Source organism: Peromyscus maniculatus, chromosome 19 (genome assembly GCF_049852395.1).
Source record: "Peromyscus maniculatus bairdii isolate BWxNUB_F1_BW_parent chromosome 19, HU_Pman_BW_mat_3.1, whole genome shotgun sequence".
Classification (NCBI taxonomy): domain Eukaryota; kingdom Metazoa; phylum Chordata; class Mammalia; order Rodentia; family Cricetidae; genus Peromyscus; species Peromyscus maniculatus.
In genome coordinates this window covers 16,095,253-16,122,828 of record NC_134870.1, presented here as the reverse complement: position 1 = coordinate 16,122,828, position 27,576 = coordinate 16,095,253, and the positions used below count along the sequence as shown (strand labels likewise).

Sequence of the window (27,576 nt, the reverse complement as noted above, 5' to 3'; positions counted from 1 at the left end):
TATGAGTTGTTCTCAGATGGGCAATTAAAAGTCATATTATTATTAAAATGAGGATTAAGACATTTCAAGGCATCTTGTGCCAAAAATCGTAATTATCAAAAAGACTGAGTGGGCTGGGAGATAAAAAGTTGCAAAAGCACTTACTGTGCAAACATGAGGACCTCAGTGTGTGTCTATAGCACCACCTAAAAGCCAAGCATAGAGGTATGAGTCTGTAATCCATACACTGGGAAGGCCGAGACAGGAGGATCCCAAGGACTTTCTGACCTGCTAGTCTAGCCAATCAGAGTGCCCTGGGTTCTGAGATCCAATCTCAATAAATAAGGTGAAGATACAAGATGTTGACTTTCAGCTTCCATATATGCATGCATACAAATACACACACACACACACACACACACACACACACACACACACTATGATGTGTGAGAAGGCACTGTGGACTCAGCTTATGGATCTCACTTGCAGAGTGAAGTTTTCTCTTAGAAGAAACACAATAGAGGGTGAGTAGAGGGTTGAACAAGAGAGAAAATATGTGCATGGTCTTCTTCAGTCCCCATTGTGTTCCAGATGTACCTGGTGAAAATATTCCTCATATGTAATTAAGTGCTACCTAAGTCAAGAAAAAATGACCCATAGGGAAATAATCATATCTGAAAGCAGAACGCCTGGCCCCATGTTTTTCATCAGCTAGAATAACTTTACATCAGCAGTTGCATCCTGATGGTCCTCCTTTTTCTCATCTCTAAAATAGGATAAGTGAGGCAGAAGGAGGAAGGGCTGAGACTCTCACAGACAAGCTGTTTGACCTCTTCTCCTGTTTAGATTCTAGACAGGATAGGGTAATCTTGCAAAGGGACTTTATTTGTGTCATCCAAGGATCAGAACACTGAACCAGACAACAGTTCCTAGCTGGTTGAATATCTGTGGCCTACAGAAAGGTTCATGTAGGCTAGGGCTTAAAAAGAAGGATGATGAGATACTTCCAGTTAAGATAGCTTTGTGAATCCTCACTTTAATAACCTTCTCTGCTACCAATAGTTAAAATGTTTACTCTCTCTCTCTCTCTCTCTCTCTCTCTCTCTCTCTCTCTCTCTCTCTCTCTCTCATGCTTGCTCACTCGCTTGCTTGCTCTCTAAGTAAAATGCTTCTTTTGCAAGCAAAAAGACCTGAGTTTGATCCCACAGAGCCCACATTCTTAAAAAGCCAGGCATGTTGGTATCTACTTAGAATCCTAGCAGTTGGGAGGCAGAGGTAGGTGGATCCCTGCAGCTCTCTAGCCAGCCCGGCTTACTTGACAAGATCTAAGCCAGTGAAAGACCCTATCTAATAAACCAATGTGGATGGTGCCTGGGGATGCGGTGCAGTGTGCCTGTACTCCCAGGGCTGGGCGGAGAGACTGGAAGATACCTGGTGCTAGCTGGCCAGCTAGTCTTGCCAAATCAAACCCATTAGCTCTAGATTCAGAGACAGACACCTTTCTTAGTGGAGATGGATGGAGGAAGACTCCTGACACCTACCTCTGGCCTCCACATGAACACACATGTATACATACCTGCACACACATGCACTCATACATAGCACATCCATGGACATGCAACACATGCAAATTGAAAAACATCTTTGAAAGAAACTTAATCCAACTACCACGCTTAGAGATGAGGCCTTCAGGGAATGATTAAGATTAAATAAAGTCATCACACAAGTAAGAGAGAATGAGAGGTGAACAGAGAGTGTGTGTGCATGTGTGTGCATGCGTGTGTGCTTGCATGTGTGTGATGCCAGGAGCCATGTTGACACTTGATCAGCCAAGAAGTCCATCATCAGACATTGTCCCCCATCTTGAACTAACATTGTGAGCCTAAGTCAACCTCTTTCCCTGCAAGTTGCTCAGCCTCTGGTATGTTATTGGCAACAGAAAGTGGATAAAAACAACTCCTTCTCAATTCCTCAGCCATGTAGTGGTGGAGCACACAGGATTGTGGGCCTGTGTGTATACTTGTCTCATTAATGTGTATATCTCTGCATGAGAATTAAAGATAGAGCCTCAAATAGAGCCATTTTCTATTGTTTAACTCATAAGATGCAACCAGGCTTTAAATGATTAAACATAAAATGACATATCTTCCTATAATTCATGTCCACAAATTCTCACCAACACTCTTTCATCCAATAGAGAGACTTGGCTCCCATTAGCAACTCTATCAGTTATTGAGACAGGTCTGTGTGGCAAACCACAATACTGTGTGACTTAAAACACAAATCCCATTTATTACAAGTCCCTGCACATACTAGTTGACAATGTGGGCTTTCCCAGGTCTCATACATATATGCCATGTAGCACTTAGATGAGGTGGAAGCTCAGGTCTAAGATAGCCTCATTCACATAGCTGACAGCTGGTGGCCTTCAACTCTGCTGACAAAGGTAGCTGGGCCAGGCTAAGATATATCTGCTTCAGGTACAATGACAGTGTGGTTGGTCTGAAAACCACAGAAGAGGGCCTGGGGAGATGGCTTAGCTGTTAAAACCACCTGCTATCTTCCAGAGGACCAAAGTTTGGTTCCTAGCACCCATGTCAGACAGCTCACAACCAGCTGTAACTCTAGCTCCAAGAGATCTGATGTCCTCTTCTGGACTCTGCTGCTACCTGCGCTTACACATGCACATACCCACATACAGACACGTTTATATAAATAATTTTTCAAAAGAAAATACTTTTATAGAATTGAAGACAACCTCAATCTGCAATTTCTTATTAGGTCTCTGAGTCTCATTTGGTAATACACCATTGACCAAAGAAAAGCCCATGGCCAGCCAAGTTCATGATTTGGGTAGTGCTGGTACCCAGGTATACATATGGGGAAAAGTCATTTCAGCCATTACCTCAAACACTTTTCTGTGCCAGCCTTGAATAGCATCATTCTTATTTTATGACATGGGAATATTTTCCTATAAGTACACAATGCACACAAACACATTAGCATATGCACAGAAAGAGGCATTGAACAGTCTCACACAAAAACACATGTACATGCATGCCACAGTCACTTACTCACTCAAACATTAGCAGAAAGCCATGGGGAAAGAATTACATGGAGATATGCATAGAATCAGCCATGTATATAGGCACCAAGTCCACTTACGAGGCAAGGATTTGCTGTGCACACTCTATTTCATTTTAACTCTCCAAAGTTCTTTGATAAAATGCACCATCGCATATTTCAGAAAAGGAATCCAATGCTCCCAGCCATCCTTTGATATGAAGGGTTAAGTGATTAGAGATGACCCAGACTGCCAGCTGCAGGCTGGTCTCTGTGGTCTGATTTCTCAAGATGATACAGCTCACTTCCCAGCAGTGATTGCAAGATTTAAATCTAAGTCGGGGGAGAGAAAAATGCAATTCTTAGTATGGTGTTAGTTAGAGCACAGCTAGAGATGGCATAAGCAATGAAGAGACAGATCCCACAGAACTGTTTAACCATTTGACTAGATTGGAAACATGGAGAAGCATTTCTACGGAGCATCAGATATCAGCCCTTCGTAGGTGCCCTGGTCTCCTTCCCTAGGAATCTAAACTAGGTGTCAGTTCTAGAAAAGATGGGCTTTTTAAAATGAAGCTCTCTTCACTTTCTACAGAGGCTCTCGCATCTCTATGCCTATATTATCAACAATTTATAATTAATAAGTATTTACATTCATCAATGTTTTAAGTAACAATATTGTTGAAAAGCAAATGCTAAAAATAACATAATGTGTATTTCCATTTCTCATGAGTTCCTGGTGGCGTAGGGGAGAGAAGAAGAGCACAGTGTTTTCCCTCCTACAAGGGCAAATATTCTAGGGAATTTATAGCTGAAAAGACAACCCAAATATCAAATACGGGTTATTCTTCTAAGTTTACCCTATCTTCCTGTCAAGTCTTGGCCCAGATAGGTCTGCGTGACTTTAGAGCTGCTGTTGGAGTTAATACCTTTCCTCGTTTAATACTTAATACTTCCCTGATACCACCCAAAATTATAGCTCACCTGTTCTGCACCTCGAGTTCATTAGCTGCTGATTCACAGGCACACTTGGAAATACAGTAGAAAACTGGGAAAGCTCAAAACCAAGTGGGACATGACTCCTTTTGTTTGCACAATTTGGCTGTGACTGGCAAAGACGGTAGCTTGAAGTGTACTTGACACCACCAGGTAGTCATTGTAAGAGCCCTGAGGGAGCTAGGGAGCAGCTCGCCAGCTCAAGACTGCAAACGCAAGTCCATGAAGGTGCATGCAAGATGTCAGGGAAGACTGGAGACTGTGTGGTGCCCTCCGCTCAGCCCAGGACACCTGGCGCAACCTTCCAGTGGAGGTCACTTTTTAAATCTTTCCAGCTAATTCAAATTAAATATCTGCAAACCAGCTCTCATCAATCAATCAAACGGGGGGAGGGGAGTTTCCAAAGCATGTATTCTCATTTTAAGAATGGCAGGTAAGGGCTGGTAGGACGGTCAGCGGAAAAAGTGCTTGTTGTACAAGCATGAGGACCTGAGTTCGGATCCCCAGCACCCAAGTAAATGCCAAGTGGGTGTGGTATCTCCCTATAACCCTAGAGCTTCAGGGGGTAGAGACAAGGGATCCCCTAGATTAGCCAAGGCAGCAAACATTGGTTTCAAGTGAGAAACGCTGCCCCCATATATAAGGCTAGAAGAAGGAAAGTAACTGAAGAAGATGTCCCCACCAACCTCTGTTCTCTGCACACATGCACACACACACATGACCATGCACATGGGAACACATGCAAGCACACACACACACACACACACACACACACACACACACAGAACACAGAGGATGAGATGACAGAAGTGAGAGTCAACTTCCACCTTCTTTAGATATTTGATCTAACATCAGAGGAGCTTGATTCCAAAAACGGCTTCCTGAGCAGGGTCCCTGTCTCCCCTTCCAGCGCTAGGTCCTGAGGCCTATGGGCACTTTTTGCTTCTCAGCTGGAGAAAGCAGCCCCATTGGAACACAGTAAAGTATTTAAGAACACAGCGGCTTCCCAAATTAAGCTTTGTCCTGGTTTAAACTTCTAAGTCCCTCAGGACAGCCGGGTCTAAGTTCTGCCTTATTTATGACTGATTTTCACAGCGACAGGCTCTGAAGCTGCAAATCTGACTGATGTGTCCCAGCACTTCAGCTCCCTCTTCAGTGGGGACCAACGCCCATGCTGTGACTCCATACCGTTCACACATTCAGACACTTGCATTCAATATTTAGTTTCTCTTTCTATTTATTTTGCTTTGAGGAGAGGTGTTCAATGCCAGGGATCTCCTGACTCCATCAGCTCAAGGTGTCACTGGTAGCCACATCTTCCCTTGGCTCTAACAGGAAGTTGTCTGGTAGCTGCACAGAGAGAGTCCAGGAAGTTGATTCCCAGCACTGTACTGCCCTGGCAGGGCTGCTGCTCCCAAGGGCCACATGCCTGGCCTGGGTGCCCCATAGCATTGCCCCATTGTCCTAGCTCTATTAGTGCTCTCTACCTCCCCTTCCCGAGAGAATCCCTGAGGTCAAAGGTTAGGTCCTAGGTTGGCTTCCAGGTAAGGCAATGAATTGGTCTCAAATATAAATGCAGGTGCTTGTATCACGTACTGATACTCTCTATATCAGCTTGCAAGGTGGTCAGGATTTGAGGGGAAGAAAACTAATAACTAGACTAGAAGACATGTCTTGGGAAAATACAAGTGACACACACAGTCTGGGCTGACAAGGGCTTAGGGAAGGTAGGATTCCCACCCTGACCACTAATGCCTGAAGAAGCATTAATAGCAGTAGTGGTATTGATTTGACTGCTTGGGTGCTCCAGGTGCTCAGGGTGCTATACTGAGCACTCACCAGGTGTGATCTTACTTAACCTAAACAATAAAGTCAGGAGTAGGCTATGTTCCTCCCAGCTCCACAGGTATGGACTTTGAGGCTCGAGGCAGACAAGAAAGCAGCTGTTGGCTTGTGTCCTGCAGGTGAAAGAGTCAGGCTCAAACCCAGGTCCTCTATTCTATAGCCTTTCTTCTCACCACCAGTGAGACTGCAGGCCCATTGGGTAGGAAAGCACACATTTGCATACAATCACACTGCATAGCTCAAATCATGTTGGACCTATAGGAAGACATCAAATAATAACTTATAAATAAATAAGGATCTTAACAAATTCATCCACACACTCCAGCCTCAAGTCAATCCTGCCTCTGAGTGAGTCTCCTCTAGGGGTTGATATTATGGAACACAGTGTGACAGAAGAGGACGAGGAGAAGAGGATGTTCCCAGGCAAAAAAAATAAATAAATAACGTCATGAAGGGAGTCCCCAGAACTGCACATTCTGCCTTCGAAAAGCCCCTCTGCCATTCACAGCTACTCCTGTGGTTCATGACTCTGCTACTCACAGGTCAATCATCGGCAGTAGCCTCACAAGGCTTGCTGTGCTCCCAGCCCTTACCACCCCGCACAGCCTCTCACCAGCATTAGATCGTGCCATGTCTTTGCTCCAACACATTGAGGGATTTCCATCGCCTTCTGATTAAAGTCTAAAATCCTCAGCTCAATTCAAGGACTTTCACACTCAGCCACCATCCAGCCAACCAGATTTGTCCTCAGATACTGGCTCAGACACCCAGGCTTGTGCTGAACTCCCAGAATATGACTCACCACATCCCAAAAGAGCTTGGCCCTCGAGCTTCCCGTGTCTCACTCTTTCCGTCTGCCTGGAACACAAGTCTCTTCTTAGGTTGCCAACAGCATTTGCTGAACACTTTTTAGGTATCAGGCACAATCCTGGCTTGTAAGATTAGCATTCTCCTTCAACACTCAATCTAAATGCCGCCTTCTGCAGGAGGTGAGAGGGAGTCTCTGAGGAGAAGCAGCTCAGCTGAGAGCTAAGTTCATTGAGGTGTTTTCATTTGGTCTTGAACTAAAGGCTTACACCTACTTCCCCTGGCACTGTCTGATCTTTGGTGCAGAGTATGGCACTCGTGGAAGACAGGACATCATTGGTGATGGTGGGTTTCAATCTAGGCAGTTTGGTGCTAGTGGGCAGTTCCACAGTTCTGGTTTTATCACTTCCCATTAGCACATAACTGGTTTATCACTTCCCATTAGCACATAACTTATGGCAAAGAAAGTACACCCTCTCCACAGTCATCAAAATATCAAAGAATGAATGGTTTGAAGTATCTAATTGTTACAAAGACATAATAAAAATTGTCCAGTCTCCTGGGTAATTTTGATTTATCTAACATTTTTCTGCTGCATAGCTGTGCAGTTAAATAAGCTATGTAAATCCGTAACACTTTGTGTTGTCAGAAAAGGGCTATTAAAAAAAACACGATTTAAAAAAATGTTGGAAACATACTGTTTATTCCTTCTTGGACTTAGATTCTAACCTCTAATGTTAAAAATAGAAGCAGGATCCCACCAGATGGCAGGGCTCATGGGGGCTCCGTGAGACTGAAGCAGTAATCATGGAGCCTGCATGGGTCTGCATTAGGTCCTCTGCATACATGCTGTGGTTTTTTTAGCTTCTCCTAGGACTTCTAACAGTGAGAATGCCGTGTCTCTGACTCTTTTGCCTGCTCTTGGTACCCTTTTCCTCCTACTGGGTTGCTTGTACAGCCTTGATATGAGGGTTAGTGTCCAGTTTTATTGCATCTTGTTACACTGTTCAGTTGATATCCCTGGGAGGCATGCTCTTTTCTGAAGGGAAACAGAGTAGACTGAGGGGAGCAGGAACTGGGAGGTGTTGAGGGAGGAGAAGCCGCAGTAGAGGTGTATTGTATGAGAGAAGAATTAAAAAAAGGGAAAAAATGCCTGCTGAATGGAGTCTGCACAGTTTGACTACAAATTAAATGGACACATTTTTTTCCTCCATGTATTTCTATTCTAGTCTGGAATACAAGACTTACTTGGATTAGAGAGCTCATACTAAAGCAAACAATTCATAAGCGAGGGAGAGATAATGTGAAGTATTTTTATGAAGACTGAGAAGCCAAAGTGAGAGACAGACCCAACAAGTTGGAGATCATAAGGAAAAAGGAATCCTCTTCATCTTACCTTCTCAATAGGGCGTAATTTTAAAGCCCCAGAAAAAACTCTGTGTTAAACCACCTTCAGGTAGCAAGTCCAGAGAACTCTTGTTGCTGGAAGAGACCTAACATGCATGCAATGTGTCACATCCTTTAGGCCTTCTGTTCCACTTATTCACTCACTCAGCTATGGGATGTTTGTCCTATGCCATTTGGATCCCCTTGCTAATGGCAATTCGGTGGGGAACAAGTGGGACATCATCTCTCTGAACAGATGTGATTTGGCATGTGCCATGTGAGAGGGCCTCTTTTCCGCTGAACCTTGTATGTGCAGATGGAGGTTGGCAGTCGAGTGATTTGTATTTCTAGGCACAAAGTTTGAGGGGTGGGGGTCAAGGAGGCAGAAAGATGGTAGGAACAAGCCTGACTGACAACCAACACCGGTTATCGTCGCAGATAGGAAAGAAGGGCATGATGGACAGAGGGGAGCGAGAAAGGCCACACAGGGTTCAGCGTCAGAACCAGCCCTGCCTCCACACCCTCAGGCTGAGACTTGGCATTGTTGCTACCAACAGCAGAGCCAAAAGTGGAAAAAAAAAAAACAATGAAATGGGGCCTGCCATCAATGAGGAAGCATCATGCAATGCCAGCTTCTGATTTGGAAAGTGTTCATGAGGCTTTCTTGGCTGGGATATTTAAGACAAAAATAGAAATATTCTCATCAATGATTTATAAGATTTCTTTAGAGAGATGGGGTAGAACCCAGTATAACAAAGAGCAAAGCAGCACACCCTTGCTTATCACTGTGCTAGAGATCATGGGTCAGGAAAGACAGAGCTATGTGAGGGTGCTCTTTGTTCCTAGCCCAGAAATTAGTCAGGATAAGCTACCAATTTAGCCAGTCTGAACTTTAAAAACCCAGTCAGTTTTTTGGACTCTTTCAGGTGTAATTTTATCCTTCTCAGGGGTCAAAACCCCTAGACAAGTTATCAGAAAGCTGGGCACGTGTTTCAGAGAGTAACAATAATAATAAGGTAGCTCCCAATCAGATGGGAGCATCATCCCAAACAGAGAGCATCCTCTTTTGTACTCAGCCTTTGTGGGAGGGGGGATGGGAACCAAGGAAAGCAATCAGAGTTAGAGAGTGGAGTGGATGAGCACCTCCCCGGAGGAGGGCGAGATCACTTCAGTGTCATGACAAGATTATTGTAAGTCCATTCTTGGATTTGGGTTGTTTTCAATTATACATGAATTGCCTTCATCTCCTGGACTCCATGGGAAGCATATGGGATGGGAATGGAAAAGCCACCTCAGCCCTGTACCACTGCCAGCCTTCCAAGTTCCTGATCACCCCATGCCCACTCCATTCTGCATGCAGATCCCCTGCCAAACTTCCTAAGCCATCAATTGGGTCACTATCATACTGGTGATAACCTCTAACACTCCATTGCTATCTTACATAATCAAGATCCCACTTACCCTGACATCTGGGCACTCTTCAATCACTCAGTTAGGCAGGGGTGTATTTACTGAGCACACCAACATCAGGCACTAGGTGTTCAGACTTGAACAAGAAAGCAGAAAGCCTACTCTTCAAGGAGCTTAGAGTCTACTGGAATAGAGAAAGGAATTAGCAGCAAGTAATCAGCAGGTACAAGGTACAATTATGTGAATAGTTGTAAGTGCAGATTTCCTCAGGGTACCCGAAGGCTATACTTCTCTTGCCTGTGAGGTCAGGCAAGAGACACCTCCCTGCAGTCTTGACATCAGCAGAGAAGTGATCACTGAGCACCAGTTAACTAGCAAAGAAGTACAAGTGGTTTCCTGGAAGATACGTGGGATGCGAGAGGTGGTGGGATCCATAAGCCAATGGAAGCAGAGAAGATCATCATATAAATGTCACAAGCTTTATCCAGAACACAGAGAAGGAAAGGAGCATGAGGAAGGGTTTAAAAAGGAAGGCCAATGGGGCTCAGCTGGTCATAAGGGTCATGAAATACAAGTGGAGAAAGTGAGTTCTATCTCGGAGGCAACAAGGAGCCTCTGAGAGCTGTTGAAGATGGATCTGGAAGGCCAGACTGTTTTAGAAACTCCATTCTGTGTCCAGAACCAAGTGTATGTGGGGCAGAGACAGCAGGGTCAAGGGCAAAGAGACCACTTAGCAGAATGGCATCCCAGGGAGGCAGAATGTGGGTTAGCAGGAAGAAGGAGAAGGTGGAATGGAGCATGCAGGTCTCAGTGAATATGGCCCTCTCTAAGATGAGAGAGAGGATGTGACCAGGAAAGTTCTTGCCCTGGCTTAGATGATGGACCACTTCTTGAAACAGGGCATTCGATTATTGGGAGAAGAGTCAGTGGACAAAGCACTTGCCGTGCAAGTGTGAGGAACTGAGTTCGGAGGCCCACAAACCACGTAAATGCCATGTGGATGTGGCAGCCACCTATAGTCCCAGCCCGTAGGAAACCCAGACTCTGTCTCTAGGGAAAATCGCCTAGCTAGACTAGCTGGAATTGCTGGACTCCAGATTCATCAAGAGGTCCTGCCGCTTTAGAACTCACACATACACACACATGCATATCCACACACACATATGAACACCCATAAACATATATATGCACCTCTCCCTCTCCCCCTGCATCCCCCCTCTCTTTTTCACATGCACGCACACCAAAAAAAAAAAAAAAAAAAAAAAAAAAAAAAACAGAGAAGAGTGGAAGAGATCTTTACTTTCATAGGATGAGCCTGAGTTTCTTCTCATGGAGAATTGAAAAAGAGACTAGACATGCTCATTCAGATGATCAGCGTATACACCCTGTGTAAGCAAGTAAAGCTTGAAAAGAAGAAAAGTTCATGGGCAGAACCAGGGTAGCCACAACATTTTAAGAACTGTAAAAAGAAAGCAGTTTGTAATGAAAGGGGGATGGGAAATGGTGAGTGGGCAAAGTCTACTACTTTCTTGGAAGAGGAAGTGTAGCTAGAGTTTTCCTGCCTGGCCCACAGTCAGGACAAATCTCTCTCACCCGCCAGTCCCACAGCCGCTCAGACCCAACCAAGTAAACACAGAGACTTATATTGCTTACAAACTGTATGGCCGTGTGGCTCAGGCTTCTAGCTATCTAGCTCTTACATCTTAAATTAATCCATTTCCATAAATCTATACCTTGCCACGTGGCTCATGGCTTACTGGCATCTTCACATGCTGCTTGTCATGGTGGTGGCTGGCAGTGTCTCCCTCCGACTTCCTATTCTCTCAATTCTCCTCTCTGTTAGTCCCACCTATACTTCCTGCCTGGCTACTGGCCAATCAGTGTTTTATTTATTGACCAATCAGAGCAACACATTTGACATACAGACCATCCCACAGCAAGGAAGGGGGATAATAGCATCCACACGAGAACTGCAGGTGGCTACTAGAGTTACAAGAAGAAGCCACTGGTGACTTTAGTAAGAATAACTCTGGTGAAGTGGGTAGGTGGGGAACAAAAAAAAATCCAATCGCATTACAAACCAAAAGGACCAAAATATAGGAAGCAAGCAGAGGCTTCTGCCTCTGTCCAACCTATGGCAAAACAAAGGAATGAGGCAATGGGCTGTCTCTGGGGGTGGGGATTCAGATTTCTTAAAGCAGCTGGCTGCCATGTGAAGAAATGAGCTCCCCTCTGCCAGAGGTACCTAAGCCTACTGGAGAATCCATCCCCTGGACTGTGGACAACAGATTCCTCCAGTGAGTGCAAGAGGAAAGGAAAGGATGCTGAGGTCATTCCAAACCCATGATTCCGAGCCTCCATGGAAATGAGCTCGGTCAAACAGTCACTTCTGCTCCGTCGTTCAGAATTGAGTGCCAAACTCCAGCATCAGCAGCAGAGCAGGATTAGAGAGAGGATTTTTGCTGTGCCTTTGAAGTAGGAGACAAATAGCATGTATTCCTTTCCTAAAAGGATATTTGAATCAGAGTCTGGACAACTAGAGTAGGAGAAAAGGATACTAGAGGGAAGGATGTCACTGGGCCACCTCCTTCCTTCCCCCTCAGTTGACCAAGTCAGCTTCTGGAAAGAAAGACCAGGGAATAAGAAACAAGCTGAAAGCAGGTTTTCTAACAGTGGAGCTAGTCCTTCCCCTTCCTCCTCCTGGCTCCACCCAGAGAACCAAAGCACTGCTCCCTTGGGCTCCAGACTTACCGGAAACACGGGCACATGCCAAGCCTCCACCTCCATGGCCATGAGCAACTTCTAAACAACCTTCCTGAAAGCAGCATCCCCGCTGCCTCTGTCGGCCTCAGCTCTGGCTGAAGATGGAGAAGGAATGGAGAGTAAAAGAGAGAGACAGAAACTGAAGAGCAAAAAAGTATACAGAGGAAGGGGATTGATGGATTGATTGATTGATTGATTGATTGATGATTGATTGATATTCTATACCTGACTCTGAGTAAGTCACTTCTCTGTGACTGTTAATTGCCAAAAGTATAAAATGAGAAAAGATTAGAAGATGCCTAGTGTTCTTTTCAGCTTGGAAATCCTGATTCTCACATTTCCTATCTGTATATATAGAGCACCCCCAGAGGCCAAAAGCATTAGCAACACAAAGAAAATACAATAAGTCCCAATGAAGATGTGCATAGACACATACACACACATCTCTCCAAAGAACATGTGCATAGACACATACACACACATCACTGACAATCACGGGCAAGCAACCTGTAAACACACAGGAGGCGTCATATCTCTAAGTGCTGAAAGTGCCACAGCATGCACACATACAACCTGCTAGCTAGACCCATGTTCAGGTTCCTATTGTCATGCAAAGAGATGGTCATTGCAAGTAACCTAAACACCTAACAAATGAATCACTTTAGGTTGTCAAGCTTTCATCATGAAGGATGATCAATCAAGATGATCAAAGTCTGTTATAAAAGCCATCTTGAAGTTTTGCTGTTATAAGTTTTTTTAAGCAGACTGACAACAGGGCTCTCTGAGACACTAGTTTTCAAGTCTCTTGAAAACTATACTCTGTCCCCAGCTGGAGCTGCACCCACACAGCACTATAGGACCATTATCCAGTGTCCTCTACATTGGGGAAAGCTGTTCAGAAGGTGTCCTGATCTAAAGAAAAGGCAGGGAAGGTCAGGTGAGGTGCTACACACCAGGCAGCCTCATCCTCCTACTTCAGAATGAACCGTGAAAAGTTAGGGGCAGCACATGAGAAGAAAGGGGCAGGCTTCAAAGGAAGCTCCAAGCTGTAGGCTGAGCTCTCCCTCTTGTGGGGTGGCAGTGAGCAGCCCAGGTTTCATCCAGGTGCCAAAGAACAGTGGGTTTGGGCAGAAAGCTAGACCTAAGCACCATCTCCTGTCATTTCTCCTTCCATCCTCTCTGCCTAGGCATGGGGGCATTTCAGAAGGTATCTGGTTACCTTTTTGAGTAGGAAAAACAGAAGATGGCATCTGCTCCAGGACAACTAGATGTAGCTGGAAGTTTTTCTGTGTCCTCCCAGGTCCCCACAGCTGCTCAGACCCAAGTAAACACACAGAGGTTTATGTCAATTACAAACTGCATGGCCATGGCCTATGGCTCAATTTTCTTGCCAGATAGCTCTTATAACTCAGCCCATTTCTGTTAATCTGTATGTCGCCACATGTTCCATGGCTTTAACTGTGTGCCATTACATGCTGCTTCCTGGATGGCGGGATGGTGTCTTCTTTGCCTCTGCCTTTCTTCTTCCTGTCACTCTCTTGGATCTCCTGCCTGTCTCTAATCTGCCTTGCCATAGGCCAAACAGCTTTATTTATCCACCAATCAGAGCAACACATATTCACAGCATACAGAAAGACATCCAACAGCACCAAGGAGATGGGGAGATGGACTCTGCAGAGATTGTAGGCAGATGTCTGTACTGCTGATTTTGAAGGTTAATTTAACATAGCTGGAGTCATCAGAGAAGAAGGAGCCTCAGTTGAGGAAATGCCTCCTTGAGAGCTAGGTGTAGGGCATTTTCTCAATTAGTGATCAATATGGGAGAGCCCAGCCCATGGTGGGTGGTGCCATCCCTCTGGGCTGGTGGTCCTGGGTTCTATAAGAAAGCAGGCTAAGCAAGCCAAGGGGAGCAAGCCAGTAACCAGACTCCTCCATGGCCTCTGCATCAGTTCTTGCCTCTAGGATCCTGCCCTGTTTGAATTCCTGTCCTGATTTCCTTTGGTGATGAACAGCAATGTAAAAGTGTAAGCCAGATAAACTCTTTCCTCCCCAACTTGTTTTGTGGTCATGTGTTTCATCACAGCCATAGCAATCTTAACTAAGACAATGTAATAGCCACTTAGACCCAGAGGCCACATATGAGCGTGGTGGCTACCTGGGACATAGGGACTTTAGGCTGGCATGGAGATAATGGAGAAAATAATTGTCACCTCTCATAGAGCTCATCAAGGCTGCAGGATACCCATGGTCCCTAGCCACACACGACAAGGAAGCTTCCCCCACCTCAGAGGCCACTGAGGTTGTGGTGTGGGGAGCTGCTACAGATGGAGTTTGCTCATGGCAAATTGGATGACAATAAGAAAGGCTAAGTGTAAGACACTTTTCTCAACGCTAGGACAAAACACCGGGCAAGAAGCAGCTGAAGGAAGGAAGGGTTCTGCTGTTCTGATGGTCCTCTTGTTCTGTGCTTTTGGTATTTCCCTTAGAGGCAGGAAGGAAAGGTGGGAGGGCGGCCATGGCTGCCGTGGCAGAAGCATAGGGCTGCTTGCTCATGTCTGGGCAGAACAGGAAGCAGATGGGACAGAAAGCAGGACTTGAGGCCTATCCCCCACCAACCTAATTAATTCCTCCAACTAAGCCCTGCCTCCCAAAGGGTCCACAGTCTCTCAGAACAGCGCCACCAGCTGGAGATCAAGTGTTCAAACATGGGAGTCCGTAGGGGCATTTTACACTCAACCTTAACAGTTGCCCTAAACGAGCAGGTGTGCAGTCTTCTGCCCGGGTATCAGTGGGACCTCATATGGGGCCAGGAGAATAAAGCTGGAGGAAATGACGACCAATGTGTGTCTACCCTTCTCTCGGGCATTCTTTCTGGTCCCTGCCCTAACAGGGAATCCTTTCCCAGCCCCTTCCTAAGAAGTCTTAGTCCAGCTCTAAAGGCCAAGAGTCAACCAACAGGCTATTTATATACAGTCTGAAAGCAGAGAAGGGCAGGCCGAGGGCAAGAGGGCAGGCACTGTCCCTGGCGCCTCGAGACATCAGGCCCTTACCTGCCTTGTGCTACTCCAGTGGCACAGAAGACAGAAAGCTGGGCCCTACCAACCCCTTGGCAGTTTGCCTTCAAGTCAGCCTTGAACTTAACCTGTAAGATATGATGGGCCAGAAAAGGCCTCGGGCTGCCCCCAAACTACTTCCCGGGAAAGCTGCTTGCTTAGAAGCCTTTGCAAAGCAAAGAACTGGAAAGGGGCTGTGGCTGGTGATGAGCTCCCTGACAAAGGGCGAGTGAGCCAGAAGAGAGACATCTCAGGTCATTGCTGGGGGACTGGCCTGAAGCTGGACATAAGGTGGACTCACCAAAAATGGCCCAGAGGCCCTGCCTCTCCCCACATGGGGACTGCCAATAGACAAACGCCTGGAGGATCCTCCCCACACAATGCTCTTCAGAGTCTCACTCTCCTGGCTGGCAGCCTGCACACACACACACACACACACACACACACACACACACACACACACACACGTCAACATCAGCACTCCCAACAGGGAGGCCCAGCATCCACTCTACTGTGTCTCTGGTCAGTTAATTATTAGACGTGGAGTGGTGTGAAAACATGGCACCCTCAGATTCTGCAGACCCCAATGGTGGCACGATACCCATATGTTTTTCCACCACCTAGAAACCATCATCACACAGACATGGTCCATTGGTTGACCACACGGATGACTGGCATTCCAGTCAGAGGCAGTAAATGTTGGGCCCGGGGATGCTCCCAAACACACAAGCAGGCACAGTTAGGAAGGAGGAGCCGTGAGTAGTGAGAGTGGTGGATCTGTGTGCAGAGAGGCTTCAGAAATCAGACGGCGAGACAGTTATCACTGCAGTGACGGAGACAGACTTCCTGGGGGGAGGGGGAGGAGGCGGGGAAGCTGGAGCAAAACCAGTGGAGAGGTCGTTACTAGGAGAGAAGAGTACACAGCAAAGGTTTAAATAAGTGAGACTTCCTGTCTCTGTATCCCAATTAGCTTATCTACTCTTCAGCAGTCCCGTTTATAAATGGCCTTCATGGGCAGGATACAGGGAGGAAGGAGGTGGCCTCCGAAGGACTGGCATGCAGCAGGTAAACAAAGGCACAGAGGCTGAAATGATGGCCCTGCGTAGAGAGAATCAGGGACTAGAAGATGAGGAGAGCTGTGACTGGCCCAGAAGCACGGTGCTCCCAGGCGAGGCAAGACTGTGACTTGTGGCCTTTTCTGTGGCCCTGTCTCGAAGGGAGCTGCAGGCACAGTGGTGGTGCCCTGCCAAACAGGCTGTCACTTTGGCCCTGTCAGGGACTTGCTTCTCATTGGCTTTGACTCTGACAGGAAAATCAGCGGGCCGGCGGTACAAGCCGGGCAGCGCAACAGACAAGGCCCTGGGGACAGTTTAAGTGGACAATAATTGCAGGTTATTATATACCGTGCTGCGGCCAAAAGCCAGGCGGCTGTTAAGTGTGATTGGAAGAACTAATGGGGAGGAAGAGGAAGAATGGACCAGCCGTGTTGGTCTCTGTGTTCTCAGAGCTGCTCTGGGGCCAGGAGCAGGGAAGGGCAATGGACAGGTTGGTGACTGAGGAGTGTGTTTTCTACACAGTACCTAAGGACAAGCTCCTTCTCTCCCTCCCTCATCCCACAAGCTGTCAGATCAAGGATGAAGAACACAAAATGAACAATTGAGGTCCAAGGAGGGGGAGTGGCGACCTAAGAGGCCACCGTGAGTTCTTTAGAACCCAGGCATCCACTTAGTTGTTGGTTGGTGAGACAAAGAGGTTCACTTTTCCCAGGAGGGTATGGCCTGGCTGGGCAGCTGTGAAGCAGAGCAGGGACCCTATTATAATTGGGAGCAGTCATATAGTCTCAGGGGGTAAGACCTCAGCATCCCCGCCAGGTCAGCCTAGTTCCTAGGGGCAGGGATTATAATGGATTATCTCTCAGAACCTTGTATTTTCCATAGATACCTCTCTAGGACAGAAGGACTGTGTGCCCATTTAGAGATAAATGTCCATGTGTTTGTCACTTTTCTCATCACTCCAACAGAATACCCGAAAGCAATACTCGGGGAGGAAAGGCTGACATATTAGAGACTGAAGTCCAGAATGGCTCCCAGAGCATGATGGGAAGAATGTGAGACAGCCTCCATCATCCAAGGAGCAGGGATCCCAGCAAGAACTGTGGGTTGGTACAACCCTCAAGGTTGCGCCCCTGGTGCCCTACTACCAGCAACCAAGGCTGATTTCCTAAAGGCTTCATGGCCTTCAAAGTGGCCCACATGCTATCATGATCAAGCCAGTATAGGACAGTTCGATTCCAACCATGACAGTACAGAAACAAAAGCAACTTCCTGATTCATGCACGGCACGGCAGTGATGCTCGCATGCTCATTGCTGCTCCAGGGATCTGCAGGGATCTGTTACTCTAGAGAAGTGAGACTTAACTCTGCTCTTTACCACCAGACTGGGAGAATTTAGGGCTTAACCCCCAACACCTGGGGTTTCCTTAGTACCCAGGAGAAAGATGCCAGAGGACCAAGTAACCCCAAGATCAGACACTTCTCTTGGTGGACATGTGGATGACTCTTCTCTCACTCCTCCAAACCTCATCCCAGAAGCACAAAGACTGAAGATTCCCAGACAAAATTATGCCTTTTGTTAATTCACAGAGATATTGATAAAGGCCAATAAGGAGCTCTAATCTGGTCAGTGGGGACCAGACCCACTTTCTCCAAAGACAGACTTTCAGGAGTACCTTATAAAAGGCTCAGAGCCACCATCCAGTGTGAGAATCCAAGCCTCCTTCCAGGATGGACTCAGAGCCACCTTCCAGTGTGACAGTCTGACCCTCCTTCCAGGATGGACTCAATCTAAATAGGTCTCCCCAGCCCCGATTTGGATTCATTATGGCTCAGTAGTCCTGCTCTGGGACACAGGAGAGCAGCCACCTGGCTCAAAGGGATCAATTACACTGTGACTCAGCCTGAGGGCACAAGGCCAGCAAATGAATCACACAACTTGCCCACCCTACAGAGGTAGGGAGGGAGGTTGGCCTGGGCAAAAGTCTCCCTACCTTGTATGCAGGTGTCAGACAGGGAACATCTGAAAGATGGAGGTGTTAAGTGTATGCACTAGGGTAAACCCTTCTCTGGTCTGAACGCAGGGGTGAATCTCTAAGCTATGGTAATACAAACCCCAGGGATGAGGACTTGCCCTGGTTCCCTCCTTTGCATCCCCTCATATCTAACTAGAGACTCCCTCCTCTTGCCCCAGGGTGGAAGCAGGGACACTGGGCTGCCACTAAGTATCCTTATCATCACCCAGTAATGCTGAGAAGATTTCTCCAAAGAAGTCCTGAATACCCCTTCTTATGAAATCTCCCATGCGCCCTCGCACGATTGTCAGTGTATGCTCTGCACCAGCTCATGGCTAGAATGGAAACACTTGATTTGGCTGTAAACATAGGTAATACGTGTTAGGCATCTGATTTGTGGCAAATAATTGTTCCACTAAAATGTTTCCACAATCATAGGAAATACTCCTATGTTTTAGATGAGGAAACTGGTGCTCTGAGAATATAATTTACAAAGCTGTCTCTCTCTCTCTCTCTCTCTCTCTCTCTCTCTCTCTCTCTCTCTCTCTCTCTCACACACACACACACACACACACACACACACACACACATTTGTATTTGTGTGTGTGTGTGTGTGTGTGTGTGTGTGTGTGTGTGTGTGTGTGTGTGTGTGTAGCTGTGCAGGCATGCATGTATGTTTGCCAAGGCCAAAAGAGGGCACTGGATCCCCTGGAGCTAGAGTTAGGAAGATTGTGAAACTCCCAACATGGGAGCTGGGAACTGAACTCCCATTCTCTGAAAGAGCAGCAAGCACCCCTACAAATTGAGCCATCTCTCCAGCCCCAGTATCATTCAATTTTTATTTTTATTTTTATTTTTATTTTTGAGGCAGGGTTCTCTCATTGAATCTGGAGACCACCAATTCACCTAGAATGACTTCCCAACAAACCCAAAGATCCACCTTTCTCCACCTCCCAGGGCTGGAATTAGAGACATGCACTCCAGCACCAGGCTGTTAGGCTGAGGGCTGGGAAACAGAACTCAGGTCCTCATGCTTACACTGCAGACATTACCTACTGAGCCACGTCTCCAACACAGGCTGTCACTCTTCCTAAGTAAAAGACATGGACCTATCGGTGTGTATATTCAGCACAGGAATATATGCTTCATACAGAGCTTTTTTAAGCAGTAAGTGTTCAGCTGTATTTATAGAGTGTATTTCTTTCAAATGTGCTCTCTGCGACAAATTTATATTAATGTGTCCATTGAACAAGGGACCAGAATTTGTACACACAACTCTGTGTGGACACTTGAAAGGATGTGAAACTTACTCAAAGAAGGCTGCAACCAGGTGAGTGCTGAGAGGAATGTGGTATCCTTGAAACTGAGGTTTCTTCTTTGAAATATTTCTCAGAGCATCAGACCCACATCCTCTGAAAGTGGAAATGACCCAGAAGGGATGAACCCTACAGTGTGATCCACCCCTTCTGCACATCATGAACTACTGACACCTTCTTTGGTATGGTATCATTGATTATACTTCTCTGCATTATCCTTAGAAAATAAGGTCACGGTCATGGTGTCTAAATCCTACTCTTTGCTAAGGGGCAGGCTTGCTCCATAGCTTACATGTTCAACCCCACACATATACACACAACCTGGAACACAAGCCTGCCTCTGTCTATAGCCCAGCCCCTGACTGCCCATGTATGCATTACCCTCCTCTTCAACTTCTGCTGCCTCTCCCCAGACCACATAGCTGTAGGGCCTTTGTCTAGCTCTACCGAGGGTGTTCAACCTGTACGAAATCTGCAGGCCCTTTGCAGCAGAAGATAGCTATAAGGTAGCCTGATGCAAAATCATAAACCTTCTTTTAAAAGAATTATGCAATTACTTGTTATATTTTAAATCCATTGCGTGATTCTTGAGTGTGAACTTTGTAGGTAACAGTACTGTTTTGTGCTGCCAGAACACTGGGCATGTCTGCAGCAGTACCAGTTCCATCATGCATGGTCAGAAGCATTCTACCAAAGTGAGCAAGTCTGAGGGCCCACGTAATCATCCTTAGACACCTTCCCTGATAACATCTCACGTTTCTGAGCCCCAACCAGTGTCCCCCTAGGTCACTCAACTACCTCACTCTTTCCTTGCACAACCTGACCATGTTGAATCTCATAACCCCTGAACTCAGTGAAGGACCATACACTACAGAAGCCTTGTGGCCGTGGGAAAAGCTAGGATGAGAAATCCCAGGTAGGACTTGCTGATTCAAGAGTATTATTGAAGAAACCATGGCCACGCTACAGGGCCATGTATCCACAGTATTTTGTGTGATAAATGCAACCTACTATTCCAGTTTCCAAGTGAGCGAGTGTCTGCAAACCTCAGGGCTCATGTACAATAAATTAACATAATTAAAAACTAATTAGTAAAACATCACAATTAAAAAGACTTACTTCTGTAACACCTCTCAGGTAAGAAGAAGGGGCCAGAGTGCTAGCAGCAGGTACACAGGGCAGGACCCCAGAAGACTGAAGCAGGGATACAGCTTTGTGCTGCCTGAATGTTTCCATCCCCAGGGGATAGTATCTAGGGAAATCAGAGTGCAATGTGTAAGCTCATCCACCTTAACACTGGGCATCCAGTTCTTGGACCCAACCCTAGCCCTGCAGGAGCTGGGAGGGGCTCAAGCATTCCCTCAGCCCCCAGTGGCCTGTTAGTAATGCTCCAATAATATTGGCTGTCCAGACATCGATCTGAACACTTTACCTACACTTACTCATTTAATCTTCTCAACGACCCTATGAGCCAGGCTCTATTTCTCTACTGATCTTGCAGCTGTGGAAACTGAGCCACAGAGAGACTAAACAATGTGCTCAAGGTCACACAGTTAATAAGTAGGGGAGGCAGGACTGGCAGGTGGAAACATGTGCCTCTCTAGGTCTGAGCACACTCCTCTTTGAAGAGATGCTCATACCCTAGGGAAGATAGTCAGCTAGCTCCTTGTTCATTGGGGCCCAACAATGGAGATCATCAAGTCTACATTCCTCTTTCCAAGGCCTGTCCATACCTCGATCCCTACTTTCTCATCTTAATAATAAATCTTTACATAAAATCCATAAATCAACCTCAAAGACACATCACTGTCTCATCTCCTTGAATAGGAGAGGAGCCCCAGAGAAAGGAGGCTTGGAGAAATGGTTCTCAACTCCATTTTACAGAAGGGAAAGTTGAAGTCCAAGAAAGTGGTGACCCAGACTCCCGCTGCTGCAGCTGCCTCTGAGGACATGCTGCGCAGGATGTCTCAGCCAAAACAGGAAATCCCTTTGTTCGCATGCTGGTCTTTCATTGGCAGCTTGTCTTCAACAAAACTGAAGACTTGGGACAGAAACCTATAATAGTTATTGACCAAGGACACAAGAACTCCTAGGGGTATAGCTTGTCAGTGGACACAGCTAGGGAGCCCCCACTGGACCAGGAAAATGTGTCCTTGGGGCTCAGATGGTGAGGAAAACAGCATAGAAGACCCTTGTCTAGCAGCCATGGTGCTAGGTGGTGCCCCGGTGATGGCTCTATCCTTCTAAGGAGCCCCTGGGTTTCCCAAACACACAAGTTCCATCCTCCCATTCGCTCCTTCCCTCCAATAGATTTGGTTCCTTGGCTAGATTCACTATGGGCTCAGAACAGGACAAGGAGGTCTTTCAGTGATGACAAGATGCTGCTAAAATTAACAGAGGTGGTGAGAACTGTTTTTTTTTTTTTTCTTCCTCACTGGGCTTTATATTACAAAGCCTTCCCAAATAATTTAAGGGCACAGGAGCTCTGAGCTTATGGCACAATTCACAAAAGGCTGCACCCTCCAAATCCCACCCTGCTTCCTCATGCTCTCTCTACAGAGGAGCTTCTGGGAGGCTCTTCGTGTTACCAGGAAAGCCACAGCTGACTGCTCACTCCCAACCGTGGGTGACTCCAACAGCCGCCTCCAGCCCAGGCTGAGGTATTCCTCCCTCAGGACCACATCATGATGCTCTCCTCCAGGAAGTCTCCTCTAGATTCCATTAAGAATCCACTGTTTCTTTCCTTCTGGTCTAATTCCAGGCCACTGGCCAGCTCTCTGCAGCAGATCACCCTGGCCTCCTGTTTTGCAAGCACCCTCTCTCCTCCAAGCCACTACCCACCTCGCAGTGAGTTCATCCCCACTTCTCAGCCGGTGGCGGCGGCGGCTTGCATTGCTTCCTGTTTTCTATTTCCTCCTGGTGGAAATCCTCAAGCCTGGAAGACATTTAACCATCTGTTGCAGCTTGCTGTTCTGGGGCTTTTCACTTGGTGTGACTTTGCTCTCTAGCTAGACAGTGAGTTCTTTGCAGACCTGTCCTTTCTCCAACATTTCCAGTGAGCAAGATCAGACAGGCTGGATGAAATGCAAGAATGGCTGAGTGGTGATGCCCCCAAGCTTAGCCAGGCTGAGTTTCTGTGTGCGTTCTCTCTCATGTTTGACCCTGAATCTTTTCCATGGTGTTGACTTAAGGCTACAGCCCCCTATTCCAAGGAAGCAGAAAAAATGAACACAGTTCAATTAATTAGTAAGCACTATCCTGAGCACCTGTATGTGAGCATCACTGTGTGTGTGTGTGGGGGGGGGGGGTGACATTGATGGAGAGGGACCATATTCCTGCTCTCCAACCAAATAGAAAAGTAAGCTACAGGCAGAACAGCCAAAGCAGGTCTGACTGTGGTTCAGTGGGTACCAGAAGGAAGTGGGTGGAGGGTGACTAGAAGCAGGGAAGTGTTACGTGGAGTGTCCTCTCCCCTTACAGACAGAGAGGAGGAGCAGAGGGAAGTGACCTTATCTACCCTCAAACACCTTCACCACCACAGGGCATCCTGACATCCCCAGAGATGAATCAGCAACAAAGCATTCACTCCAGAACCAGAGAGAAAACAAAAAGCAGATGCTCCCAATTCCTCCTTCCCTCAGCTGCTCTCCTCTCTCTCAGTGGATGGAAGAATTGTGGGCATGAAGCGACACTTGGAGAAAAGATTTTAAATCTGCTTAAATGACACTGTGAATAATACTCTGTCCCTATCTTTCCCTAATTACATTTCTCTTTGATGATCTGAGGCGGAGGGGGGGCGGGGGGGGGGGGAGAACTTACCCCAAGTCTTCCTAGATATCAAGGATAAGGGTGCCAAAGAGCCAACCAAACCTCATGCCATACCTTTTCCCAGGGACCTTACTCTTGCTTCTCTAGTCACTCTTTTGAGACACCTGTCTGCATCTTTTTACCCTCAATATTCTGCTGAGGCTAAGATGTGGAAGTCCAGGAGCTACAGTTTGTCACCTTTAAGACAGCAGTGCCTTGCCAGAAGCTGCTTCCACTGCCGTTTACATGTGAGGGGACCCGGTGTCCAGGATGTTCCTGAGGGAACCTAGGGTAACTGTCCATACACCTGTCAGAGAGATGAAGGATAATAGAGGCCCTCCCCACCAAAGGGCTAAGACGGAATCCAAGATGTACCACTACCAGGTGGGCTAGAGAGGAGGAAGGAAGCCCACCTAAGTAGGAAGACATTTTTCCCATCCCATGTGAAGACACATAACACAGAGGGAGAGTCCTGAAGGAAACATGAGGAAGCATAGGAATCTGAAATACCAGGTGACCTCTTTCATTAACACCCCAGTTCTTTTCTTCACTCCTGCCAAGATACTGCTACTTTGATTTGCACAGTGGCTAATAATAATAATAATAATAATAATAATAATAATAATAGCATAAATCATTAAACATCTGTGAATGATTTACTTGGACCTGGGGATTACTGGGGTGGTGTCAGGAAAAAGAAGGTGACAGTTCCTGGGTCTTCATCTGGGCAGTCCCTTCCTTTTCTTCAGCTAGTTCCTTTTACTTCTCAGCTTCATGCCCTCGTGGCTTTGCTTTGACAGGACGGGAGGCAGGGAGAGGAAAAGGAACCTCAAGTAGAAATTATTTTCATTAACTCTCCTGTTATGGCAGAAAATACAATCCACTTCCCAGTGAGATCCTCACAGCCAACAGCAAGCACTGCAAGATGCTGTTGGGTGGTGAATTTGAATAGTCATTATTTTCTGCTTATGTGTCCTGGGGTGGATTCACACAGAGAGAGAGAGAGAGAGAGAGAGAGAGAGAGAGAGAGAGAGAGAGAGAGAGAGAGAGAGAGAGAGAGAGAGAGAGAGAGAGGAGTATACAAACAGCACTACCACACAAGCACACAGTACTAACAAGACATTTGCACACACCTGTCACACACTAACAAACACTCCAGCTTGCTTACCAGGGACATGCCCACCTTATTATAGCTTATCAGAGGCTCACAAAACACACAGCCACAGTAGACCTCCTCTTCAGATGAGTCTCTGCTCCATTCCACCAACTTCAGCAATTCTACACACACACACACACACACACCTCCAAAAAGCAAAGATGGGAAATTTTAAAATGAACAATGCTCCCTGTTCTCAGAATTGTTCTTCCTCTTTGGTTTGGGACCCTGTCCTCAGAAAGGAGGGCCTGGAGCTAGCTTGGGCCTGGGGCTGTCAACCTCAGGGCTGAGAGAATCTCTGGGCCCTCTGGCCACATCTGGCTCTGTAGTGTAGAACCTTCTGGTTGTACCAAATGCTTGGCTGGGTTTTTCAAGCTGTTAGAGTCTCGTTTCTTTAAATTAAAATTTAAGTACAAAGTCTAGTAATGTAATTCAGGGTTAAGAACAGAGACCCCTGAAAACCGGAAAGTGGCCAGCAGGGGCCTGCTTGGGGGCAGGGGGAGGAGGGTAGGCCGGGCCCTGCAGCCTAGGGGAGAATGGGCGCGTTATTTTAATTGGCCGGGTTTCTGAAGCCGAGAAAAGCAAGCGTGGGAAAGGATAGGGGTGCAGGTAAACACGCTAAGAATAAAAATCGGCTGCCCCAGCCAAGTTCACCACCACTATTCGCCCCCAGAGGCGGGACAGCAATTGCGCCTGCCACTCCCTCTCGCGCGCAGCTGAGGCTCTAGCCCCGCTGGCCCTGCGGGAGTCCCGCGCTGTGCGATCCCGGCGGCCAGACCCCCGCACTTGAGACTCCCCGCTTCGCACCTCTGGATCGGGTGGTGCAGGGCAGCACCAGCCGCTCCAGGCTACCTCCCGCCGAAGCTGGGATGGCGGGAGCGGGGGCCGGGCTTCGTTTCTTTGACAGTGGACTAAGAAAATAATTTTCTAATTTGCGTCAGTAAAACAAGAAAGGGAGCAAAAAATCAAGCCTCTCCGCCAAGCTGGCTCTCTGGCTCTGGCCACCGCGCCCAGCGCCTTCCTCGTCCGCCCGGGGCGAGCCGGCCCGGGGGTGCCCCCGGCTCCTACCTTCCTCCCTCCAGCTACCGGCCGCACTGGCTGCCACTGTCCGGACCGGAGAAGTCGTCCGGGACTGAAACATTCCCTCCCGCCTTCTCAGAGGGCTGGGGCGGAGAACCAAGCCGAATTCTACTCCGTGAGCCCCCGGCGCGGCCCCGGTTGCTCTCCTAGCCCTATCCTCCCAGGTGGATCCGGTGTCGGTGGATGCAGAATAGGAAGGAGAAATTTGGGGGCTGCTCTGGCAGATTGGGAATGAGAGAAGGGGGAAAGCAGAGACAGAAACAGAGAGCGCGGGAGCTAGAGCTCCTGTCTACAGATTTATCCACATAATATATATTTATGTAGCGCTTTTTTTTTTCTCTCGACACTGATCAGTGCTCACTCAGGTCTCTGGGCGGACTCCCTCCAAGCCGACTGGCTTTTTCTAGTCTAAATAAATAAATAAGTGGAGCCAGATGGGAGAGAAAAGCGCCCATTCCACCTCCGCCGCCGCCTGCGCCGCCGCCCCGCCCGCCGTCCCTGCCTTCGCTTAGCCCGCCTGTCGCCCTAACAGAGCGCAGCTAAGTGGATAACGCCCCCCTACCTACCCACACGAAAATGAAAATCAATGCTTTGAAAATACAAAAGGTTGCACCTGCTGCTATTACAAAAAAAAATAATAATAATAACCTCCAAAAGGCAAAGAGAAGAGACCAGGAGCCCCGGTGGCTAACAGGCACCCGCTGCCCGCGGCTGCGGGGCCCGGAATCTCAGCGCCTCCCAAAGAGCCATGCGCCTGGCGCTATTTATAGCCGGGGGACGTCTCGGACTGTACCACCGCCGCTCCGCGGGGCCGCCGACGGGGGAGGCGCGCGAGGCCGGCGCCGCCCCGGCCGCCCTGCCCCCGGCCGCCGCCTGCCTCCGTGCGCCCCCCAGCGCGCCCACTCTCGGCCCCCCGCTCTCCCCTCCTCCTACCGCGCGCCCTCGCCGCCCCCACCCCTGGTCTGGCAGGGAACTTGAACCGGTCCAGCCTGTTTAAACCGAAAGGACAGAGATCCTGTCTGTTCAATGTAAAAAAAAAAAAGAAAGAAAGAAAAAAGAAAAAAGAAGAAGAAAAAAATCACACCAGACCGAGAGAGAGAGAGAGAGAGAGAGAGAGAGAGAGAGAGAGAGAGAGAGAGAGAGCAAGAGAAGAGAGGAGAGAGAGAGAGAACATAGAACGAGAGCTGAGAGAAGAAAAGAGGTGTAGGAAACCGAGGAGAGAACCCGAGTGTGCGTGTGTGAGTGTGTGAGTGTGTGTGTGCGTGTGAGTGTGTGCGTGTGTGTGCGCGCGCGCGTGTGTGTATGTGTGTGTGTGCGCGCGTGTGTGTGTGAGTGTGTGTGTGTGCGTGTGTGTGTGTGTGTGCGTGTGCGTGTGTGAGCGCGAGCGAGCTAGTGAGGGAGAGGAGCGAGAGAGTGCGAGCGAGAAAGAATAAAAGGAAAGATTTTTCTCTATGTATATAAAGATGGCCACGTTAGCAAACGGACAGGCTGACAACGCGAGCCTCAGTACCAACGGGCTCGGCAGCAGTCCGGGCAGCGCCGGGCACATGAACGGATTAAGCCACAGCCCGGGGAACCCGTCGACCATTCCCATGAAGGACCACGATGCCATCAAGCTGTTCATTGGGCAGATCCCCCGAAACCTGGATGAGAAGGACCTCAAGCCCCTCTTCGAGGAGTTCGGCAAGATCTACGAGCTTACGGTTCTGAAGGACAGGTTCACAGGCATGCACAAAGGTGAGAGCACCTTTCCCTCCCAACTTTGCCGGGGAGCAGGAGCGGGCGGGCAGCAAACTGGCCGGCCAGCGACTGGCAAGCGGGAGACGGGGCGAAAGCGAGCCACGGGCG

The 27,576-nt window shown here is 47.7% G+C and overlaps 1 protein-coding gene and 1 long non-coding RNA gene across 33 annotated transcripts in view; one reads left to right on the top strand and one right to left on the bottom strand.

Moving 5' to 3' along the window:
* LOC121824057 (uncharacterized) overlaps positions 1-26,468 on the bottom strand; it is a 79,426-nt gene extending 52,958 nt beyond the window's left edge. Inside the window, exons 1-3 of the long non-coding RNA XR_006065804.2 lie at positions 26,377-26,468; positions 22,527-22,620; positions 20,805-20,937 (exon numbers count right to left, since the gene is read on the bottom strand). This is a non-coding gene — a long non-coding RNA (uncharacterized LOC121824057). The remainder of the gene's footprint in view (positions 1-20,804; positions 20,938-22,526; positions 22,621-26,376) is intronic.
* Positions 26,469-26,714: 246 nt separating this feature from the next.
* Celf4 (CUGBP Elav-like family member 4) overlaps positions 26,715-27,576 on the top strand; it is a 287,070-nt gene continuing 286,208 nt past the window's right edge. For 7 of the 32 annotated variants that reach the window (XM_042264199.2, XM_006971414.4, XM_016003081.3 and 4 more), the window contains exon 1: positions 26,776-27,465. In XM_042264199.2, coding sequence (XP_042120133.1) covers positions 27,180-27,465 — 286 coding nt within the window. In that variant the 5' untranslated portion in view covers positions 26,776-27,179. Of the gene's footprint in view, positions 27,466-27,576 lie in introns of all 32 variants that reach the window. The other 25 variants (XM_042264200.2, XM_042264203.2, XM_042264195.2 and 22 more) reach the window with 11 other exon arrangements.